Source organism: Anolis carolinensis, chromosome 6 (assembly GCF_035594765.1).
Source record: "Anolis carolinensis isolate JA03-04 chromosome 6, rAnoCar3.1.pri, whole genome shotgun sequence".
NCBI lineage: Eukaryota > Metazoa > Chordata > Lepidosauria > Squamata > Dactyloidae > Anolis > Anolis carolinensis.
This window is the reverse complement of record NC_085846.1, coordinates 68,163,971-68,181,632: the sequence shown is the minus strand read 5'-3', so window position 1 is coordinate 68,181,632 and position 17,662 is coordinate 68,163,971. Positions and strand designations below refer to the sequence as shown.

The following is a 17,662-nucleotide window of genomic DNA, read 5'->3' as shown; positions in this document are numbered from 1 at the left end:
GACGGTGTCCATCATTACTTTATAGTATTTGAAGCAAACCCCCCTTGAACTCATTTCCAGCTTGCAAGCTTTTAGATGATACTCATCATTACTATTTTCATTCGATACAATTCACAGAACTTTTTCTATGGTTCAGCCAATTAACTTTTTTAAGGCCCTTGACCTCTAGAAGAAACCGTGATCTGTGTAATAACCAGTCTTTAGTTCGCAAAAAGCCTATTTTTGATTGTGGTTCTGTAAGTGTTTCTTAATTACAAGATGATAAAACATGATTTCCTCTAATCAATATAGACTTTCTAGGTGAGCCTTATAAAGCTCCCCCAAATTAACAAACTGATGAAGGAAATCATTATACCAGTTTACTACATTTTAAAAATCTTGAATGGAGGTTTGTGGTTGACTACAACATAAAGTGGATTGATCTTTTTGCTCCCATTTGGGGATTCATTTTTGTAAATGGATGCAAGAGGTTTTGTTGGGGAAGCATTCTAAACTGCTACACCTTTATTTTAGTGGAAATTGTGGGCTCATAGCCACAAAGGAATGTGCTATCTCATTTGATTTGTTGGCTGAAGTGAACAGGGCAGTCTCAGGGTATATTAAAGGTTAAACAGCATTTGAATTACACAAACAGCATAAACATTAGATCAATTCTCTGGACAGAACATACCTCAGCACAGCCAAATTCTTTAACGTTTCTCCTACTCGAGGATGCATACGCCCAAAGCTGTCTTCATAAATTTTTAGAGCCCGTTCATAAAGAGGCAAGGCTTCAGAGTGTTTTTTCTAGAGAGGAAGCATAAAAGACAACCAGGCAAAAACTTGTTAAATATGTATTACCCCCTCAATTGAAATACATCTTAATAATAATAATAATAATAATAATAATAATAATAATAATAATAATAATAATAATAAAAACTCAGCCGCTATCAGGACCTCAAGATTGAATTTCAAAGACTCTGGCAGAAACCAGTGCAGGTGGTCCCGGTGGTGATGGGCACACTGGGTGCCGTGCCAAAAGATCTCAGCCGGCATTTGGAAACAATAGACATTGACAAAATTACGATCTGCCAACTGCAAAAGGCCACCCTGCTGGGATCTGCGCGCATCATCCGAAAATACATCACACAGTCCTAGACACTTGGGAAGTGTTCAACTTGTGATTTTGTGATACAAAATCCAGCATATCTATCTTGTTTGCTGTGTCATACAACAAAATAAATAATAATAATAATAATAATAATAATAATAATAATAATAATAATAATAATAATAATCTTTATTTATATTCTGTTCTATCTGCCCAGGGGGACTCAGATTACAGAACACAAATGTGGCAAACATTTAATGTTTTTTTTTACACAACGACATAGATCTAGACAATCTAGATGTCCTAGATTTTTGAATGAAATTTTGTATTGCATAAACGGAATATCTTATCAGCCTAAGGGAGGAAACCCTAATTATGTCCATGTTTTGGATACAGCATAATACAAACAAGGAGGTGCATTGCCAAATCAAAAGATAGATAGTTGAAGGGAGATTTTGACAAGCTGGAAAGCGTCCAGAGGAGGGCGACTAAAATGATTAAGGGTCTGGAGAACAAGCCCTATGAGGAGCGGCTTAAAGAGCTGGACAAGTTTAGCCTGCAGAAGAGAAGGCTGAGAGGAGACATGATAGCCATGTACAAATACGTGAAGGGAAGTCATAGGGAGGAGGGAGCAAGCTTGTTTTCTGCTGCCCTGCAGACTAGGACACGGAACAATGGCTTCAAGCTACAGGAAAGGAGATTCCACCTGAACATCAGGAAGAACTTCCTCACTGTGAGAGCTGTTCGACAGTGGAACTCTCTTCTGTGGTGGAGGCTCCTTCTTTGGAGGCTTTTAAGCAGAGGCTGGATGGCCATATGTGCTTTGAATGCGATTTCCTGCTTCTTAGCGGGGGGTTGGACTGGATGGCCCATGAGGTCTCTTCCAACTCTACTATTCTATGATTCTATGATACAGAGCCTGGAATTATGCTGGGCTACGAATGCTATTGAGAGCCATTCTTCCCCTAAACTCCACTGGTTGGTACTTCTCCAAAACTAGAAATGGTGGAGATAGTTTCTAATGTCATTTTGGGATCATTTCTGGCTAGATTTTTTCCCCCTTGGAGGATTTGGCAAGCAGTGAAAAGGCAGGCAAAACAAAACTACTGTCTTTTGAAGCAGTTTTAATAATTTAGGACAAAAACAATGCAAAGAAAAAAATGATGCTTAGGATGTCTGAGAGAACATATAGAAATGGATTTGGTTGAGGGAGAGGATCTTGTGTAATAAGAAAAGAGGAAGGAAACCTACCATTTGACAACAAAGAACTGCCAGATTCACCAAAGCAGTAGCCACACTCGGGTGCTTCGGACCAAAGGATTTCTGCCTGATTTCAACAGCCAGCTCATACAGGGGCACAGCTTTGTCAAGCTTTCCCTAGGGAACAAATGAAACATGCTTGAATAATTTCTAAAGGCTTTTTAAAGCAGTGCAGAACACTTAATTTATGCTATCATAAACAGCATATTCTAAATTAAGAAGAACAGAACGCTACAACGTGACTAATTCTTTCAAATTAAATATATAGTCAGCCTTTCACATTCATCTGGGGTGAGAGGATCAGGGCCTCTACAAAACACCAATATAAAACTATTTTTTTTACCTGAGAAACACCTTGCTACGAATCTCTAGTGCAGGCATGGGCAAGCTTTGGCCCTTCAGGTGTTTTGGACTTAGCTGTTAGGAATTGTGGGAGTTGAAGTCCAAAACACCTGGAGGGCCTAAATTTGCCCATACCTGCCCTAGTGCAGCCTTATGGCCACATTCTGGCAAAAGCTGATCACAGAGTTGTACTGGAAGACTTAGAAATTCAAAGAGACATGTTATTTCTAGGAATCTCTATATCCTCCAGCACAGCTCCATGTTGAACTGCCAGCAGGATTTGACCAAAGAGTTATGCTGGAGGAGCCATAAAATCTTAGAGACACCATATTAATCAAATCTACAAATACGTAATATCTGCAAGACCAAGCCACAAATGTGGAGAACTATATATAGTTGCATATACTATGTTTGACATTCATTATTATCCTTCTGCTGTTCATAGGGAGCATCAGGGACCAATCTGTATTTTTTCATTTAATTTTTTTTAGTTTAAATTTGCACATTTAATAAAAGAACAAAAATATATACATATGTATATGCACAGACATAAATATATTTGCCTAACTTCCATATAGTAATTGCTTCCCATTATATTATTCCCTCCACCCACCCGTCCCTTTGAAGTGATCTCTTGTTACTTGAGACGAGGACGTTCGTAAACAACAATGTCCCTCCTTCCCAGTGGAACATTCCCATTCTTCCTTCATGAGCTACAAATTTCATGCACAGATTCTAACAAAGACCAAATTACAAGGCCTTCTATAAGAAATCTTCCTTTCTTTTCTTCTTTGCACAAAATTCAAAAATGATTTCCAGTCCTTGACAAAGTTCTTCTGTATTTTCTCCATTCACCATAAGCAGTTTATGCACTTCCACCATTGCAAAAACATTCACAATTCATTTTCTTTTCTTTCCTCTTTTGCCATAAGTCTTTGTTCCTTCATCTTTCTATATGTTGGTTTCCTGCTATTCTCATGTAAGCACATAAATATTTATCGTGTCAGAAGTGAATTGAGGATCGTTATAATATATTTAAAAACACAAACAGTTAAAAACTTGGCATTATACTCAATTTCTTTTGACCAGAAGCTGGCCACCTGGAATGCCTCTGGTCCTCCATTGTGCACGTGGCAGGGCTCAGGCTGCATTGTAGTAAGTGGTCTGTGGTTTGCTCTTCTCCACACTCGCATGTCGTGGACTCTACTTTGTGGTCCCATTTCCTAAGATTGGTTCTGAATCTCATGGTGCCAGAGCATAGTCTGTTCAGCGTCTTCAAAGTTGCCTAGTCTTCGGTGTACCCAGAGGGGAGTTTCTCATCTAGTATCAGCCACAGATTAAGGTTCTGGGTTTTAGCCTGCCACTTTTGGACACTTGCTTGCTGAGGTGTTCCAGCAAGGGTCTCTATGGATCTTAGAAAGCTGTTTTTTTATTTAAGGCATTGCTGGCTGATGTCTGAAGAGAGGGTGGGCTGAAAATGTCAATGCCTTTCATTACAGGCTGCTACTTCCCGATGGATGTCAGGTAGCGCAATAGCAGCTAAACAGTATAATTTCTCTAGCGTTGTAGTGTGAAGACATCCTGTGATAATGCGGCATGTCTCATTAAGAGCTACATCCACTGGTTTAACATGGTGAGATGTATTCCACACTGGGAATGCATATTCAGCAGCAGAGTAGCAAAGCGCAAGGGCAGATGTCTTCACTGAATCTGGTTGTGATCTGCAGGTTGTGCCTGTCAGCTTTCGTATGATATTATTTCTAGCACCCACTTTTTGCTTAATATGCAAGCAGTCCTTCTTATAAGTCAGAACACGGTCCAGAGTGTCTCCCAGGTATTTTGATGCACAACAATGCTCCTGTGGGATTCCTTCCCAGGTAATCCTCAGAGCTCAAGATGCTTGTCTGCTCAAGATGCACACATCTGCATTTTAGATGGATTAGGAGTGAACTGGTTTTCTCTGTAATAGGCAGTAAGAACACCTAAAGCTTCAGAGAGCTTCTGTTCAACCATTTCAAAGCTCCCTGCTTGAGCAGTGATGGCACGATCTGTCCCTTCTGTGATGTAAGCACAGATGTTCTATTTAATTTTTGCTGTATTCTCCTTCCATTTTTGTAATTTTCCTAGAGGTTTTTGTTGGCATTATTTGCCAAATTAAAAACATAAAACATTAGATTGGCTTGGTGCATGGAAGTGGCATTTTAATATGGAATTTGTAGTTGTTTGCTCTGGAAACAACCATTTGCATCTTGATATTTAATTCGATTGTAGTTTCGCAGATCATGCTAAAAGCACCCAGCTGTACAGTGTACAGAAGAATGATATTAGAGGAGCTATTGTAACACTTAAATGACAAATAGAAAATTCACACATATTGCACCAATTCTTACCAACTTCTTGTAGAGTACAGCCAGGTGTTTAACGGTGTATGCTAAGGAAGGGTGGTCAGGCGCTAATGCTTGCCTCCTGATATTCAGGGCCCTCTCATACAGCTCCTCTGCCTTCTCATAATTCTTCTTCTCATTGTTGAGAGCTGCCAGGTTGTTCAAAGACTGGGCACAGTCTGGATGCTCAGGCCCAAGAACTCGTTCTCTCATTTCCAGAGAACGTTTCAGAAAAAGCTCTGCTGTCCTATAAAGGAGTTTAACTTATAATTAGTATAAATGTACACTAAGTTCACCAAGACACGTAAAGTAAATATTTGCCTGCTGTGGAGAGGAGGCTAGAAAGCTTGATACTGCAATGATTTCAGTTATTTTCTGACATTTGGGAGGGTAATTGTATTTCTTTTAGCAGACACTTGTGGGATGCCTGGGAGCTTCATGGGAAAGTCTCAGTTGCCTCTATATAGAAAAAAATACAATGTGTGACATTGGAAAAAAATATAATCAGAAAGGAAGCACCCCTGCCCTGGGATGCTAACGTTATTTGAATCAACCTACAATGATAAATCGAATCAAACCAAAGGATACGTTTCAAAAGCACAGTAGAATCTCATTTATCCAATCTAAACGGGCTGGCAGAAGCTTGGATAAGCGAATATCTTGGATAATAAGGAGGGATTAAGGAAAAGCCTATTAAACATCAAATTGGGTTATGATTTTACAAATTAAGCACCAAAACATCATGTTATACAACAAATATGACAGAAAAAGTAGTTCAATACGCAGTAATGTTATGTTGTAATGACTGTATTTACGAATTTAGCACCAAAATATCACAATATATTGAAAACATTGACTACAAAAATGGATTGGATAATCCAGAGGCTTGGATAAGCGAGGTTTGGATAAGTGAGACTCTACTGTATATCAGAAAATTCAGGAAGTAAAACTTGAATCGTTCAATGCATTGAGATTAGTATGGAAATCAGATTATGGGTTCAAAATAGAAGAGAAACAACGGAACTCAATTTGGAAAACCCAAGCACATAAATCAATCCCAGCACAACTGAGAGAAAATACGCTGAAAATTATGGATCAATGGTAATATTATCCACTCAAACTACATAGAATAATGATCTCTAAAATATGTTGGAAAAGGTGCGGAGAAATAGAGGACTGGAGCCATATGTAGCTAACATGTCCAAAAGTATGGAGATTCTGGGATGAAGTTCTATCATGGATAAGCAAATACTAGGGGAAACAATACATTAATAATTTCTGTATTCAAAAGTGAGTCTAAGGATTTGCTAAATAAAAATGTTATACTGCTCAGGCTATGTGCCACAAGACTCAAAATAAAGGAAATGTTTGAGAATCTGACAATAAAGAACTGGCCAAATAGGATATGGATGACAGCCCTATGAGAAAAGTTAACCTATTTAAGATTAGCAAAAGGAGAATTGAAAGAAGATCTATTTGATAGCATTTGAAAACCATGTATTAAGCTTCATGTGTAAAAGCAATGGTGAATTTAAATAACCAAAAAGTCCATGCAAGACTGTGGTTGAGCAGTTAGTAAACAGATCACAATAATTATATGTAACAGATAAAATTAGAACAACATAGAAGTCACAGAATTGACAGCAATGTATTTTTATAATGCTATGTGAGTAATGGGGTGATTGGCAGATATAGATCTGGGAACAGAAGATGTGATAAGACAACTGTATTATTTTTTAATGTTTTGGAATTTTAAAATATTTAATACGAAAATAAGAGAAGAGAGACAGAGAAGTCTTGAGATTAGGTCAATAGATCCTTATCCTCTATCATGCTTGGGCGCTACATTGTCCATATTTCTGGTCCACAAAGCTAGCTATAAAATTATGCTTCAGTACCAGTGCACGATGTGGTCTCGTGTTTTCCTTCCCACGTCGGATAACTTGTTCACACGAGAAAATACCTGTGCATTTTGGCTATTGTTTACATGAAATACAACCCTGAGTCATGGACAATTACATATGTGTGTTTGTGGAAAATATATCCTCACAAAATAATTGAAATTTTTACTACTATATTAAATACTGTCATAAATAAAAATTTTATGGTATTGCTCATGCCTTCAATGAAGGAAGTCTAGGTAGGCAACCACTAATAATTACTTACTCAAGATTATTTTGCAGGTAGTAGAGGACTCCAAGCTCATTAAGTGTCCTAGCATTATCAGAGGTATCTTTACCCAAAGTCAATTCCTCCAGCTGAAGGGTTCGTTGGCGAAGAAGTGCAAATCCATACTAAAAGAGGACAATGAGAAATTTACTGCCTTGACATAATTATTTAAGATCTTTAAGTGAGAAATCACACGCACAGTGAGTTACACCAAAGGACCTGTATTATGTTTGCTCAAACCAATGATTTGCTTGGAGTCAACATGCACATTATCTTCTAAATCTCTAGTTGCTTATGGGCTGAATCTTCTCATCCAGCCATGAAATCTGTTCCCAAATTGTATTAGTTGGCTTTTTAAGTTCAAATATTACACTTGTAGTTACACTTCTTCCAGGTGGTAAAGGAACGGTGAAAGAATTTGCCAACTCTGAGAAGCCTATATCTCTTGCTCCTTATTTCCTTCATGGCTGTTATGGTGATTTCCTGATGCCACCATCTCCACTAGTGCTTCCTAAGTGAACTGATGTGAGGCCCATCATGTGCTAAGGAAGGGCACCATATTTGTGTTTATTGAATACAACTGTCACCTCATATTCTACCAAAAGAGACACTAAGCTAACAGCTAAAAGGTTTTGATGTGGTTTGTTATATAGATTAAATAACAAAATGAAGGTGTACTATAGGGCAGTATATAAATAAAGTTTATTATTATTATTATTATTATTATTATTATTATTATTATTATTATTATTATTATTATTATTATTTACCAGGCTGCCTTTCCTCCTAGCAGCTTTTTGCTGAATTCTGAATGATTTTTTCCTCAGATGTTCAGCTTGTTCATATCTAAAACAAATGAAAAGAGACCCAATTAACAGCATGACCAGGATACCAATACAGCTTTTAACAGGAGAATATAATCTTTCTGTATCACCATGTTATTGGAATATCTGGGTTCCTCAGGAGGAAAATGTATGAGAAAATGGTATCAAGACTGAATGATGGAGTGAGGATACACTCCATCAAACAATATCACAAAATATCTACTTTCATTCTCATCCGATTTTCTAGGATTCTGAAATACTCCAAAATCCAAAATAGTCTACACAGATGCTTAAGATAGTGACCCCTTTATTTTCTGATTGTTTGGAGTGCATAAACATTGTATAAAATTATTGTCAGGCTTTGTGTTTAAGAGGTATATGAAACATAAATGGATTTCATGTTTAGACTTCAGTCCCATATCCACTGTGTCTCATTGTTTACAATATCTATAAATACAAGTATTCCAAAATCCCCCCCTCCCAAAAAACAAACAAAAACAAAACTGAAATCCAAAATACTTCTGGTTCTAAGCATTTCCAGTAAGGGATACTCAGCCTGTATATGCCATTTAGCATAGTAATAGAAAACGGACATTTCTCCTCATGTAGCCATTTATGGAATGCACAAAGGTTTAATGTTTGGGGAAATGTAAGCATACAAGTAACCAAATAAAAACTGTCACTTACATTTGTTGTTGTTAAATTCCCCCCTGCCCTGACACACAAAGTTAATAGAGTGGGTTTCACACAGGTGCTATTAGTTTAATAGTATCCTTTGCTTCACACAAAAGTTCTTTTCCTAGTCCTCTCTAATGTTCTCAAAGCCAGGCTGTGGCGCAGGCTGGAGAGCAGCCTGCTGCAATAAATCACTCTGACCATGAGGTCATGAGTTTGAGGCCAGCCCGTGGCGGGGTGAGCACCCGTCAATTAAAAATAAAAAATAGCCCTGCTCGTTGCTGACCTAGCAACCCAAAAGATAGTTGCATCTATCAAACAGGAAATAAGGTACCACTTATAAAAAGTGGGGAGGCAAGTTGAACTAATTTACGATATTGGAATGAGGAAGTGCCATCACAGTGGATGATGAAGCAGCTGCTCCCCCTGTGGCCAGAATCGAACATCCCCTCAGGAGAAGGTTAAATTGCCTCTGCGTCTGTCTGTCTCTGTCTCGGTTCGATGTGTTTATGGGCAATGAATGTTTGCCCTATATGTATATAATGTGAGTCCCCTTTGGGGTGAGAAGGGCGGAATATAAATACTGTAAATAAATAAATAAAATAAATAAACATTGTTATAAATACTTCTATTGTGTACTCCAAATATTTATAGACTCATCTCACTCAACTGACTCAAAATATAAAGAAATTCTCTTTCCCTGAACTAGTCTAAAAACTGCAACAATCTTCTTCCCAGTCTACACACCCAATATCTCCCAAGGCCAGAATCTTTGCCCAATAGGTCTTCCACTCTGTCATGAAATTCCACCTCTGCTCTAAAGTAAAATCCTTAATGAGGAGCAGTGTTTCCTTACTTGTTTTGCTTTTGATACAGCGTGGCGAGAGCATCCAGTTCCCGAGCAACCCTGAGATGTTCAGTCCCGTAAGCACTTTCAGAGATTTCAAGGGCCTGCTTGTACAACTGCTCAGCATTGCCAAACTTCTTCCACTGCATGTAAACGCCTGCTAACTGATGGAGGGACTGGGCTACTCTGGGATGATCTGGATCGAGGGCAGTCTCTCGGATCTCCAGGGAGCGTTGCAGGGGAGCAATAGACTTTCAAGACAGTAAAAGGTGAGATATGAGGATCAGAAAGGGTAAATTACAACAGTGCTTCAGCTACCTGAGTCTTTCCCCAATAACACTATTGTAATATTACAATTTCAACATGACTGCATCCTTAGGTATTCTGGGGTTTGTAGTTTAATGAATCACTATAGTCTCTGGCTGAGAATTCTACCTATCTCCCCCTTGAATTGCAAATCCTGAAATTACATGGAAGTTAAAATGGAACCAAAATACTCATATTATTATTGTTGTGTTGTGTGAAAACACCCAAATGAGTAATTTTTCCCAGTTTGCCAGGAACCAGTATAATATTTGTTACCCGAGCTCTACAACTATTTCTTTTATGAAAATTCTGCCTATGCTGGGAATTGATGGCTAATGGACCAGCACTGATCCTAGGACCACCACTTCAATGCTCTGAAATAATATGTGGAAAGTACACAAAAAGATGGCATTGGGGCTGAGTGGGTCAACTTTTGGTTCTTTTCCACTGAATACAAACCTTTAGCCCTCTTCTCCACAGGCCTCAGGTCTGTTGGTTCCCGCCCAAAGCACTGGACAGATCTTTTTCATCTATTATTGAGGAACTAGGATTTTGATCCTCTTCTTCCCCCTCATATAGGAAATAGGGGTGAAGTTTGGCCATCCATTTTAAGACCCAGCTGTGTCCTAAGATCCTAAGCAGTTCTTGGAACACTCACTGAGAGATGGGATCATTACTATATCTAATCATTTATCAGAGATTATGTGGACTTATCTCCCCCTTTCAATGAAAGAGGATAGAGTGAGGAACTTGTAGATGATGCTTTTGATCAGAGGTTCTCCCCATCCCCAACTACATCATATAAGGGAGCTCCTTGCTACAACACTTTCATAACTGCACTTTAACTCAAGCTAATTAAATAATTCACATAGTCTGGGTCCTTCGATTTTTTAATCTGTGGTTGCTATGCATTTACTTTTCTGGTGCTGCATTTATGTTGATTTTGTCACCTAGATTCTGTAATTTTGCTGGGTGCTCAGAGGGGACCACTAAAATAATCCTATCCAGAAAGCCTGCCATGGTTCCATATCAGTGAGAAAGTTAATCCGCTTTGGACTTGAGTCTAGACATTAGACCAGCCTATCCAAGCTGCTGAACCCTTTATCTCCCAAAATATATTGATCATCTTCGACAGATCCTTTCAAATTCACATAAAATACCGAGTGGATTTACCCTCTGATATGGAAGTAATCAACAGTAACTGCCTGAATGCACTTCATTCCACATTTATTTGGTTTTGAATAACTGTTTTTGGAATTCACTCAGAACACTTTAAGCTAGGAGGCAATAAGGAACCAAAGACTCTTAAGCCTCTGCGAAGATCACATACACATGTTTACACATCAATCTCTACAGCAGGCATGGGCAAACTTTGGCCCTGCATGTAATGTATCATGTTCCACAGTTGATGGTAGTTGGTGGTGTCAGATCTAGCAATTGGTGATGGAAGGGGTTAATGTCAATTCTAGCTCTAAAGGGCAGAGTAATCTGTAAGTAAGAATTTTCAGACGAAAGCAATTAAGGGTAGAGGCATGCAAGAGATAGGATGTAGCTGGGTTTAACTGAATATAAGAAGCTAGCCTGGAGACTGATCTTCAGCAGAAACGTATTTGTCCTATTTGGCTGTAGATGCTGCTGGTTTTCCCCCCAGGTTTGTGAATTTTCGGTATCCTGACCTGTCTCCTGAACTCTTGGAACCTTAATTCTCTGGACTGGCTATTGACTACAGTATAGACTCTTGATCCTTGGACTTTAAGCATTGAACTCTCAGCGTTTGACTACTGGACTGAACCTTTTGACTACTGTGTTCTCCTGAACATGCATTGGTGTTTGCTATCAGTCTTTGTTTTATATTCTGTGGCTGAGTGCTTTCTTTTGGACTATGAAAACAGTCAGACAGTAAGTGCTGCTTTAATTAAACAGCTTGACACAAGCTGGGTGTTTGTTTTGGTTCACCTCTGCCTGCGTACTGGCAAAGCCCTGGTGTTTTGAACTTCAACTTCCACAATTCTGAACAGCCGGTAAGTTGACTGGGATTTCTGAGAGTTGAAGTCCAAAACACCTGGAGGCTGAAGTTTGCCCATGCCAGCTCTACAGGTATAAAAGTGAGCAGCTTGCTTTGCTGAAAATAAAACTGAAGCACTCTGAGAATCCCCTTCTCCACAAAAAACCCACACATTTGAGTCAGGATAAGACACACGCCACGGAGAAGCCCTCACCTGACTGAGAAGACCTAGATCTTTAAGAAATCGCCCCAGAGTCTCATAGAGATCAGCCAATGTGATCATGCTTTCCTCTCCCTCGCAGCTTTTCTCATAGAGCTTCAGAGAACTGAAATATTCTGCTGCCATAGAGCTCTTGTCTTTGCCAAGGAGCTGCCAGTAGCTCAATAGTTCTGCAAAATGGCCCCTGTGTGCAATAAATACAACGGATGAGAAGGTCAAAGGAGCACATTCTAATGAAGCAAACTAACAGCAAGCACTTTTGTTTCCAGCATGGTCCATCTGCACTAGGAGTGTAATAAGCAGTACATCACTGCAATCTTGTACGTCAACTCACAAACATGACAAGTTGCACTTTTTTTAGAAGTTCATATTTCCCAACTGAGAGTCAGCATGGTGTAGCGGATTAAGCATTGGACTATGACTCTGGAGACTCGGCTTAGCATCTCAACTGACGTAGAATTCCCACTGAGCGATTTAGGGCAAGTCACACACATTACCTTCCCCCCTCATCCTCAGAGAAAGTGATGACAACTCCCACTCTGAACAAATCTTGATGGAGTCACCTTAGAACTGCCTTAAGTCAGAAAATGACTTAAAGGCACAGGACAGCACACCTTGCTATCTGTGCGGGAATGAGAAACCTGCTCTTCTCCAAGGCCAGCACAAGAATGCAGACTTCTAGCTAGTTAAAAACATAAAAGCACCACTTCCCAAGCAGAGGAACAGGATAATGCAGTAGAATTGTATGCTTAGCACAGAAGAAGGAAGTTTTAACACGGAAATCATGAGCTGCAAGGAATTCCTAACTACAGTAGAGTCTCACTTATCCAACACTCGCTTATCCAACGTTCTGGATTATCCAACGCATTTTTGTAGTCAATGTTTTCAATACATTGTGATATTTTGGTGCTAAATTCGTAAATACAGTAATTATTACATAGCATTACTGTATTGAACTACTTTTCCTATCAAATTTCTTGTATAACATGATGTTTTGCTGCTTAATTTGTAAAATCATAACCTAATTTGATGTTTAATAGGCTTTTCCTTAATCCCTCCTTATTATCCAACATATTCACTTATCCAACGTTCTGCCGGCCCATTTATGTTGGATAAGTGAGACTCTACTGTAGTTAAGAAGCTTAGAAGGGGAAACTCATCATTTGAGAAATTTAAGAAATCTTGAGTGCACCAGAAGGACATAAAAGAAGTCAACAAGCCAGAAACCCTACACCTCTGCTTCCCCCACTGTTTCTATGTGCTAATCTTGTTACAGTGAGTTCTCTGGGTTGTTTTTTTCTACTTAGTTCAATCAGTCCTGAAAACATGTAAGAACTGTTTTGTAATCTGAATATTTAAAATAATACACAAATAGAATTTCCAAAATCCCTGCAACCAGCATAGTTGAAAACATTCTGCTAACTGCAGTTCAAAAATGCAACCCGACCAAGTGGTCATCTCACCAAGGATTACTCAGACCTATTAGCAGCTCTTCTCCAAAGTCTTAGGCCCCTTCTACATTGCCATATACCGTATATACTCGAGTATAAGCCGACCTGAATACAAGCCGAGGCACCTAATTTTACCACAAAAAACTGGGAAAACATTGACTCAAGTATAAGCCGAGAGTGGTACATTTCAGAAATAAAAATAGATACCAATAAAATTACATTAATTAAGGCATTAGTAGGTTAAATGTTTTTGAATATTTACATAAAGCTCAATTTTAAAATAAGACTGTCCAACTCTGATTAAATCATTATTCTCATCTTCTTCAATGTAAATGTGCTTATGTATCCTTTTAATAATAATAGAGTAAAATAATACATGTAATAATAATAATAAATACAGGAAAATAATACATGTAATAAAAATAGAGTAAAATAGTAAATGTAATAATAATAATATCAGAGTGATATAATAAATGTATTAATAATAATAAAAATAGAGTAAAATAAATGTAATAGTAGCAACAATAATAGAGAAAAATAATAAATGTAATAATACCAATAATAATAGAGAAAAATAATAAATGTACCATATATTCTCAAGTATAAGCTGACCCAAATATAAGCCAATCAGGACCCTCACCTGAGTATAAGCCGAGGAGGGCTTTTTCAGTCTTAAAAAAGGGCTGAAAAACTAGGCTTATACTCAAGTATATACAGTAATCCAGATTAACAAAGTAAACAATCCACATTATTTGCTTTGAACGGGATTATACTGCAATATAATCCAGTTTAAAGCAGTTAATGTGGATTTCATATATTAGTGTAGAAGGAGCCCTAGAAAGAGGTTTTCCCCAGTCTTATTACACACATTTGCAATTTATTTATATTCTATCTCTCCTCAAGAAAATCCTCTCCTCAAAAAATACATAGCCTTCCCTATGCTATCATCATACTGAGACAAATGACATCACTTCCATCCATTCATCAATCCTACATAGTTTGGACAAAGGCAGCTCCTCTCAACAGCTCTGATCTCCTAACAGTTTGTTCTTTAGAATATTCCTTCCCTATTATGAATCTGTTTTACTCACACCAAGACACACAGAATGAGATCTTTGACTCCCTGGTCCAACCCTGGACTAAGAATGACAAAAGCCCTCACATCTCTCTTTCTCTCACATATCCTGGATGCTAATATTTGTGCATGGATCAAAACACAAGGCAAATGAGTCACACGGACCTTGCAAATCTCTGTTGCTGTTCAGAAGGATTTTACCGAAGCTATATTAGCTAGCAGTATAATTCTTTATTTGGCTCTAGAATACAAACATGGTTGAACTCTTTCAAAAAACTAAGCCTTGGCAGCAAGAACTTGCAAACAAAGGAATACCTTAAGTCCAAACTCCTTACCTTTTATACAAGTTTTGAGATACAAAGAGATTCAGGAGGCATTTGTGTAACTTCTGCTTGTCACCTTGTTGCTGGAACAACCAGGGGAGTTCATCTGCACTCCGCCAAGTCACTCTCTCTTCACTGATGAAGGAAAAGAGAGAGGGAAAGCAAAAGGAAAAATAAAACAATCTGCTTTACACTTAAAATAACAGCACTGTACTTGCCAAAACACTTATTTGGATATTTTTAAATTTATTATAACATTCTGCCTTTCTGCCTATAATATATGAAGTGGTCAGTAATGATGATAATGAGAAGACAATACACTCGTTTTTAAAGGTTCTGTAACAGTAATTAAAAAAATAATAAGATGAGGCCACTTGTAACATCAAAATAATTCATAGAACTAATGCTTTGTCTTCTATTCTATTCATTTTTTCATGTATTTATAAACAGAGCTTGATTCATCTTCACTGATGATTTTTGGGGTTGTAATACAAAAATAACTTTCCCAAGCTTTGTCATTTTAAAAAAGGGGCAATTACGAGCAGGAGAAGTCCCACTTGAAACCAATGTGCCCCCTTAGCTTCCTACAGTAGATCATCCCCAATTTAGTGTGATCATAACAAAATCTGAAAAGAGGGACTTGGTTTACAGCTCATTCCCTTCCTCACTATATACAATATATATTGGTTAATTGTTACAGGTACCTATATATTAACTAAATTATTTCATTTCATTGTATGTTAGAAAGCTCACCTTAATTGCATGCTGAAGTATGCAATCAGTTTTTTTCGATAAGCAGCCAAAGTGTTCTGTTCTTCCATGTATTCCAGCTTCACAGTTTCCAAAGCCTGAAAAAGGACATTATTTGTACTGTTCATGTTTTGCTCGTTTTATTATTCATTTTCTCACTGTTTTAGATTTCTTTGATTGCAAGCTACACTTGGATCATTTGTTAAGTTGGATGGATGGTAGATAAATCTAACAACACCATGAAACAAAATTCGAAAAATATTCTGTTCCTGGTTTGAAAGTGTTATTTCCTGTTTAATTGTGCAGTACTAACTTTGAAAATAGTTCTTACACTACAGAAACTTTGTTTTTGTTGCTACCACAAATTATATTGAATTGGCTGAGGCTCTTATGAGGTATTTATTTCCATATTTTTATGATAGACAGGGCTGTGGCGCAGCTGGTTAGTAGCCAACTGCAATAAATCACTACTAACCGAAAGGTCATGAGTTCGAAGCCAGCCTGGGTCAGGGTAACCTCCTGACCATTAATAGTCCCTCTTGCTGTTGATTTATGCAGCCGAAAGACAGTTGCATCTGTCAAGTAGGAATTTAGGTACTGCTTATGCGGGGAGGCTAATTTAACTAATTTACAACGCCATAAAAACTCCAACAGTGTGAGGAAGATGGGGAAGTACTTCCATCAAGGACTCAGCATCATAGTAGATGATGAAGCAGCAGCTCCCCCTGTAGCCAGAATCGAGCATATCCTCATGAAGCCAGAAGCTGGAATGTTAAATTGCCTCTGTGTTTGTCTATACGTGGTTGTCTATATATGTTGTTTGTCTAATGGCACTGAATGTTTGCCATGTATATGTACATTGTGATCCGCCCTGAGTCCCCTTTGGGGTGAGAAGGGCAGAATATAAATACTGTACATAAATAAATAAATAAATAAATAAATAAAACCAATTAGGAAATGGCATGTATAACAGAGGAACAAAAATCATGTTAAATAGTGTAATTAAAAGCAATGTCATCAATTTTAGTAGAATCTTAAAAGTGTAGATTGGGTAGATGTTTAGATGTTTGAATGTTGATTAATTTACTTCGCCTTATGTTTCTAAACTTTAAAATTACCGCAAACACAAGCAGAAACTTGCAGATAACTAATATCCTTGACAAAAGAGCATTACCTGGAGGTGCCGAAATTTTAGCAAGCCACAGCCATAGGTCAAAAAACACGTCTTGTGTAAGTTGTAAACTAAGGAGGCCAACAATTCCCAAGACAGTTCAGGACACAGTTCTGTCAGTTCTGATTCACTGATTCCATTGTGACTGACACTAATGAGGCAAAGAACCTATACAGCAAACATATAAGCAGTTTTGACAGATTTATTAGCATCATCCGCTCACTGAATCGGGTAGACCAAATCTGACTACAGTGGGCCCTTGCTATCAGCTGGGGTTTAGTTCCAGTACCCCTTGTGGATACCAAAATCCATGATTGCTCAAATTCCATTATAGTCAATGGCTTAGGAAAATAATATCCTTTATATACAATGCAGAAATCAAGGTTTGCTTTGAGATATTTTTGGGATGGAGCAATCCATGGATGCAGGCTCCATGGATATGGTGGGCCAACTTACTACTTACTAAAATGCTATGAAACCAAAAATAGATGATCTGTGGAGCTACATAATTCAATTCTTTGCTTCAATAGGCTTTTTTCTGAAGACAAGATATCTACAAGAGATTGAATTCTTTAATTTTATGTGTAAGATTCATCCATGCGGGTTTTCGTTCTTTCAGTGAAAAGCATTCATGGCACTTAGGGTTAACCCACTATTCAAACACTTAAAAGAGCCCCTGGTTGTGCAATGGATTAAACCCTTTTGCTGGCAAGACTGCTGACCTGAAGGTTGGTTTGCTGACCTGAAGTTCGCCAGGGAGAGCATGG

The 17,662-nt window shown here is 38.1% G+C and overlaps 1 protein-coding gene across 1 annotated transcript in view; it reads right to left on the bottom strand.

The window, feature by feature from the left end:
* The window catches only part of nphp3 (nephrocystin 3), a 65,484-nt gene that overhangs the window by 4,954 nt on the left and 42,868 nt on the right, over nucleotides 1–17,662 (bottom strand). The window contains exons 18-27 of the mRNA XM_062957376.1: nucleotides 16,899–17,063; nucleotides 15,728–15,822; nucleotides 14,987–15,109; nucleotides 12,120–12,309; nucleotides 9,604–9,845; nucleotides 8,019–8,094; nucleotides 7,246–7,373; nucleotides 5,086–5,326; nucleotides 2,345–2,470; nucleotides 671–786 (exon numbers count right to left, since the gene is read on the bottom strand). Coding sequence (XP_062813446.1) covers nucleotides 671–786; nucleotides 2,345–2,470; nucleotides 5,086–5,326; nucleotides 7,246–7,373; nucleotides 8,019–8,094; nucleotides 9,604–9,845; nucleotides 12,120–12,309; nucleotides 14,987–15,109; nucleotides 15,728–15,822; nucleotides 16,899–17,063 — 1,502 coding nt within the window. The remainder of the gene's footprint in view (nucleotides 1–670; nucleotides 787–2,344; nucleotides 2,471–5,085; nucleotides 5,327–7,245; nucleotides 7,374–8,018; nucleotides 8,095–9,603; nucleotides 9,846–12,119; nucleotides 12,310–14,986; nucleotides 15,110–15,727; nucleotides 15,823–16,898; nucleotides 17,064–17,662) is intronic.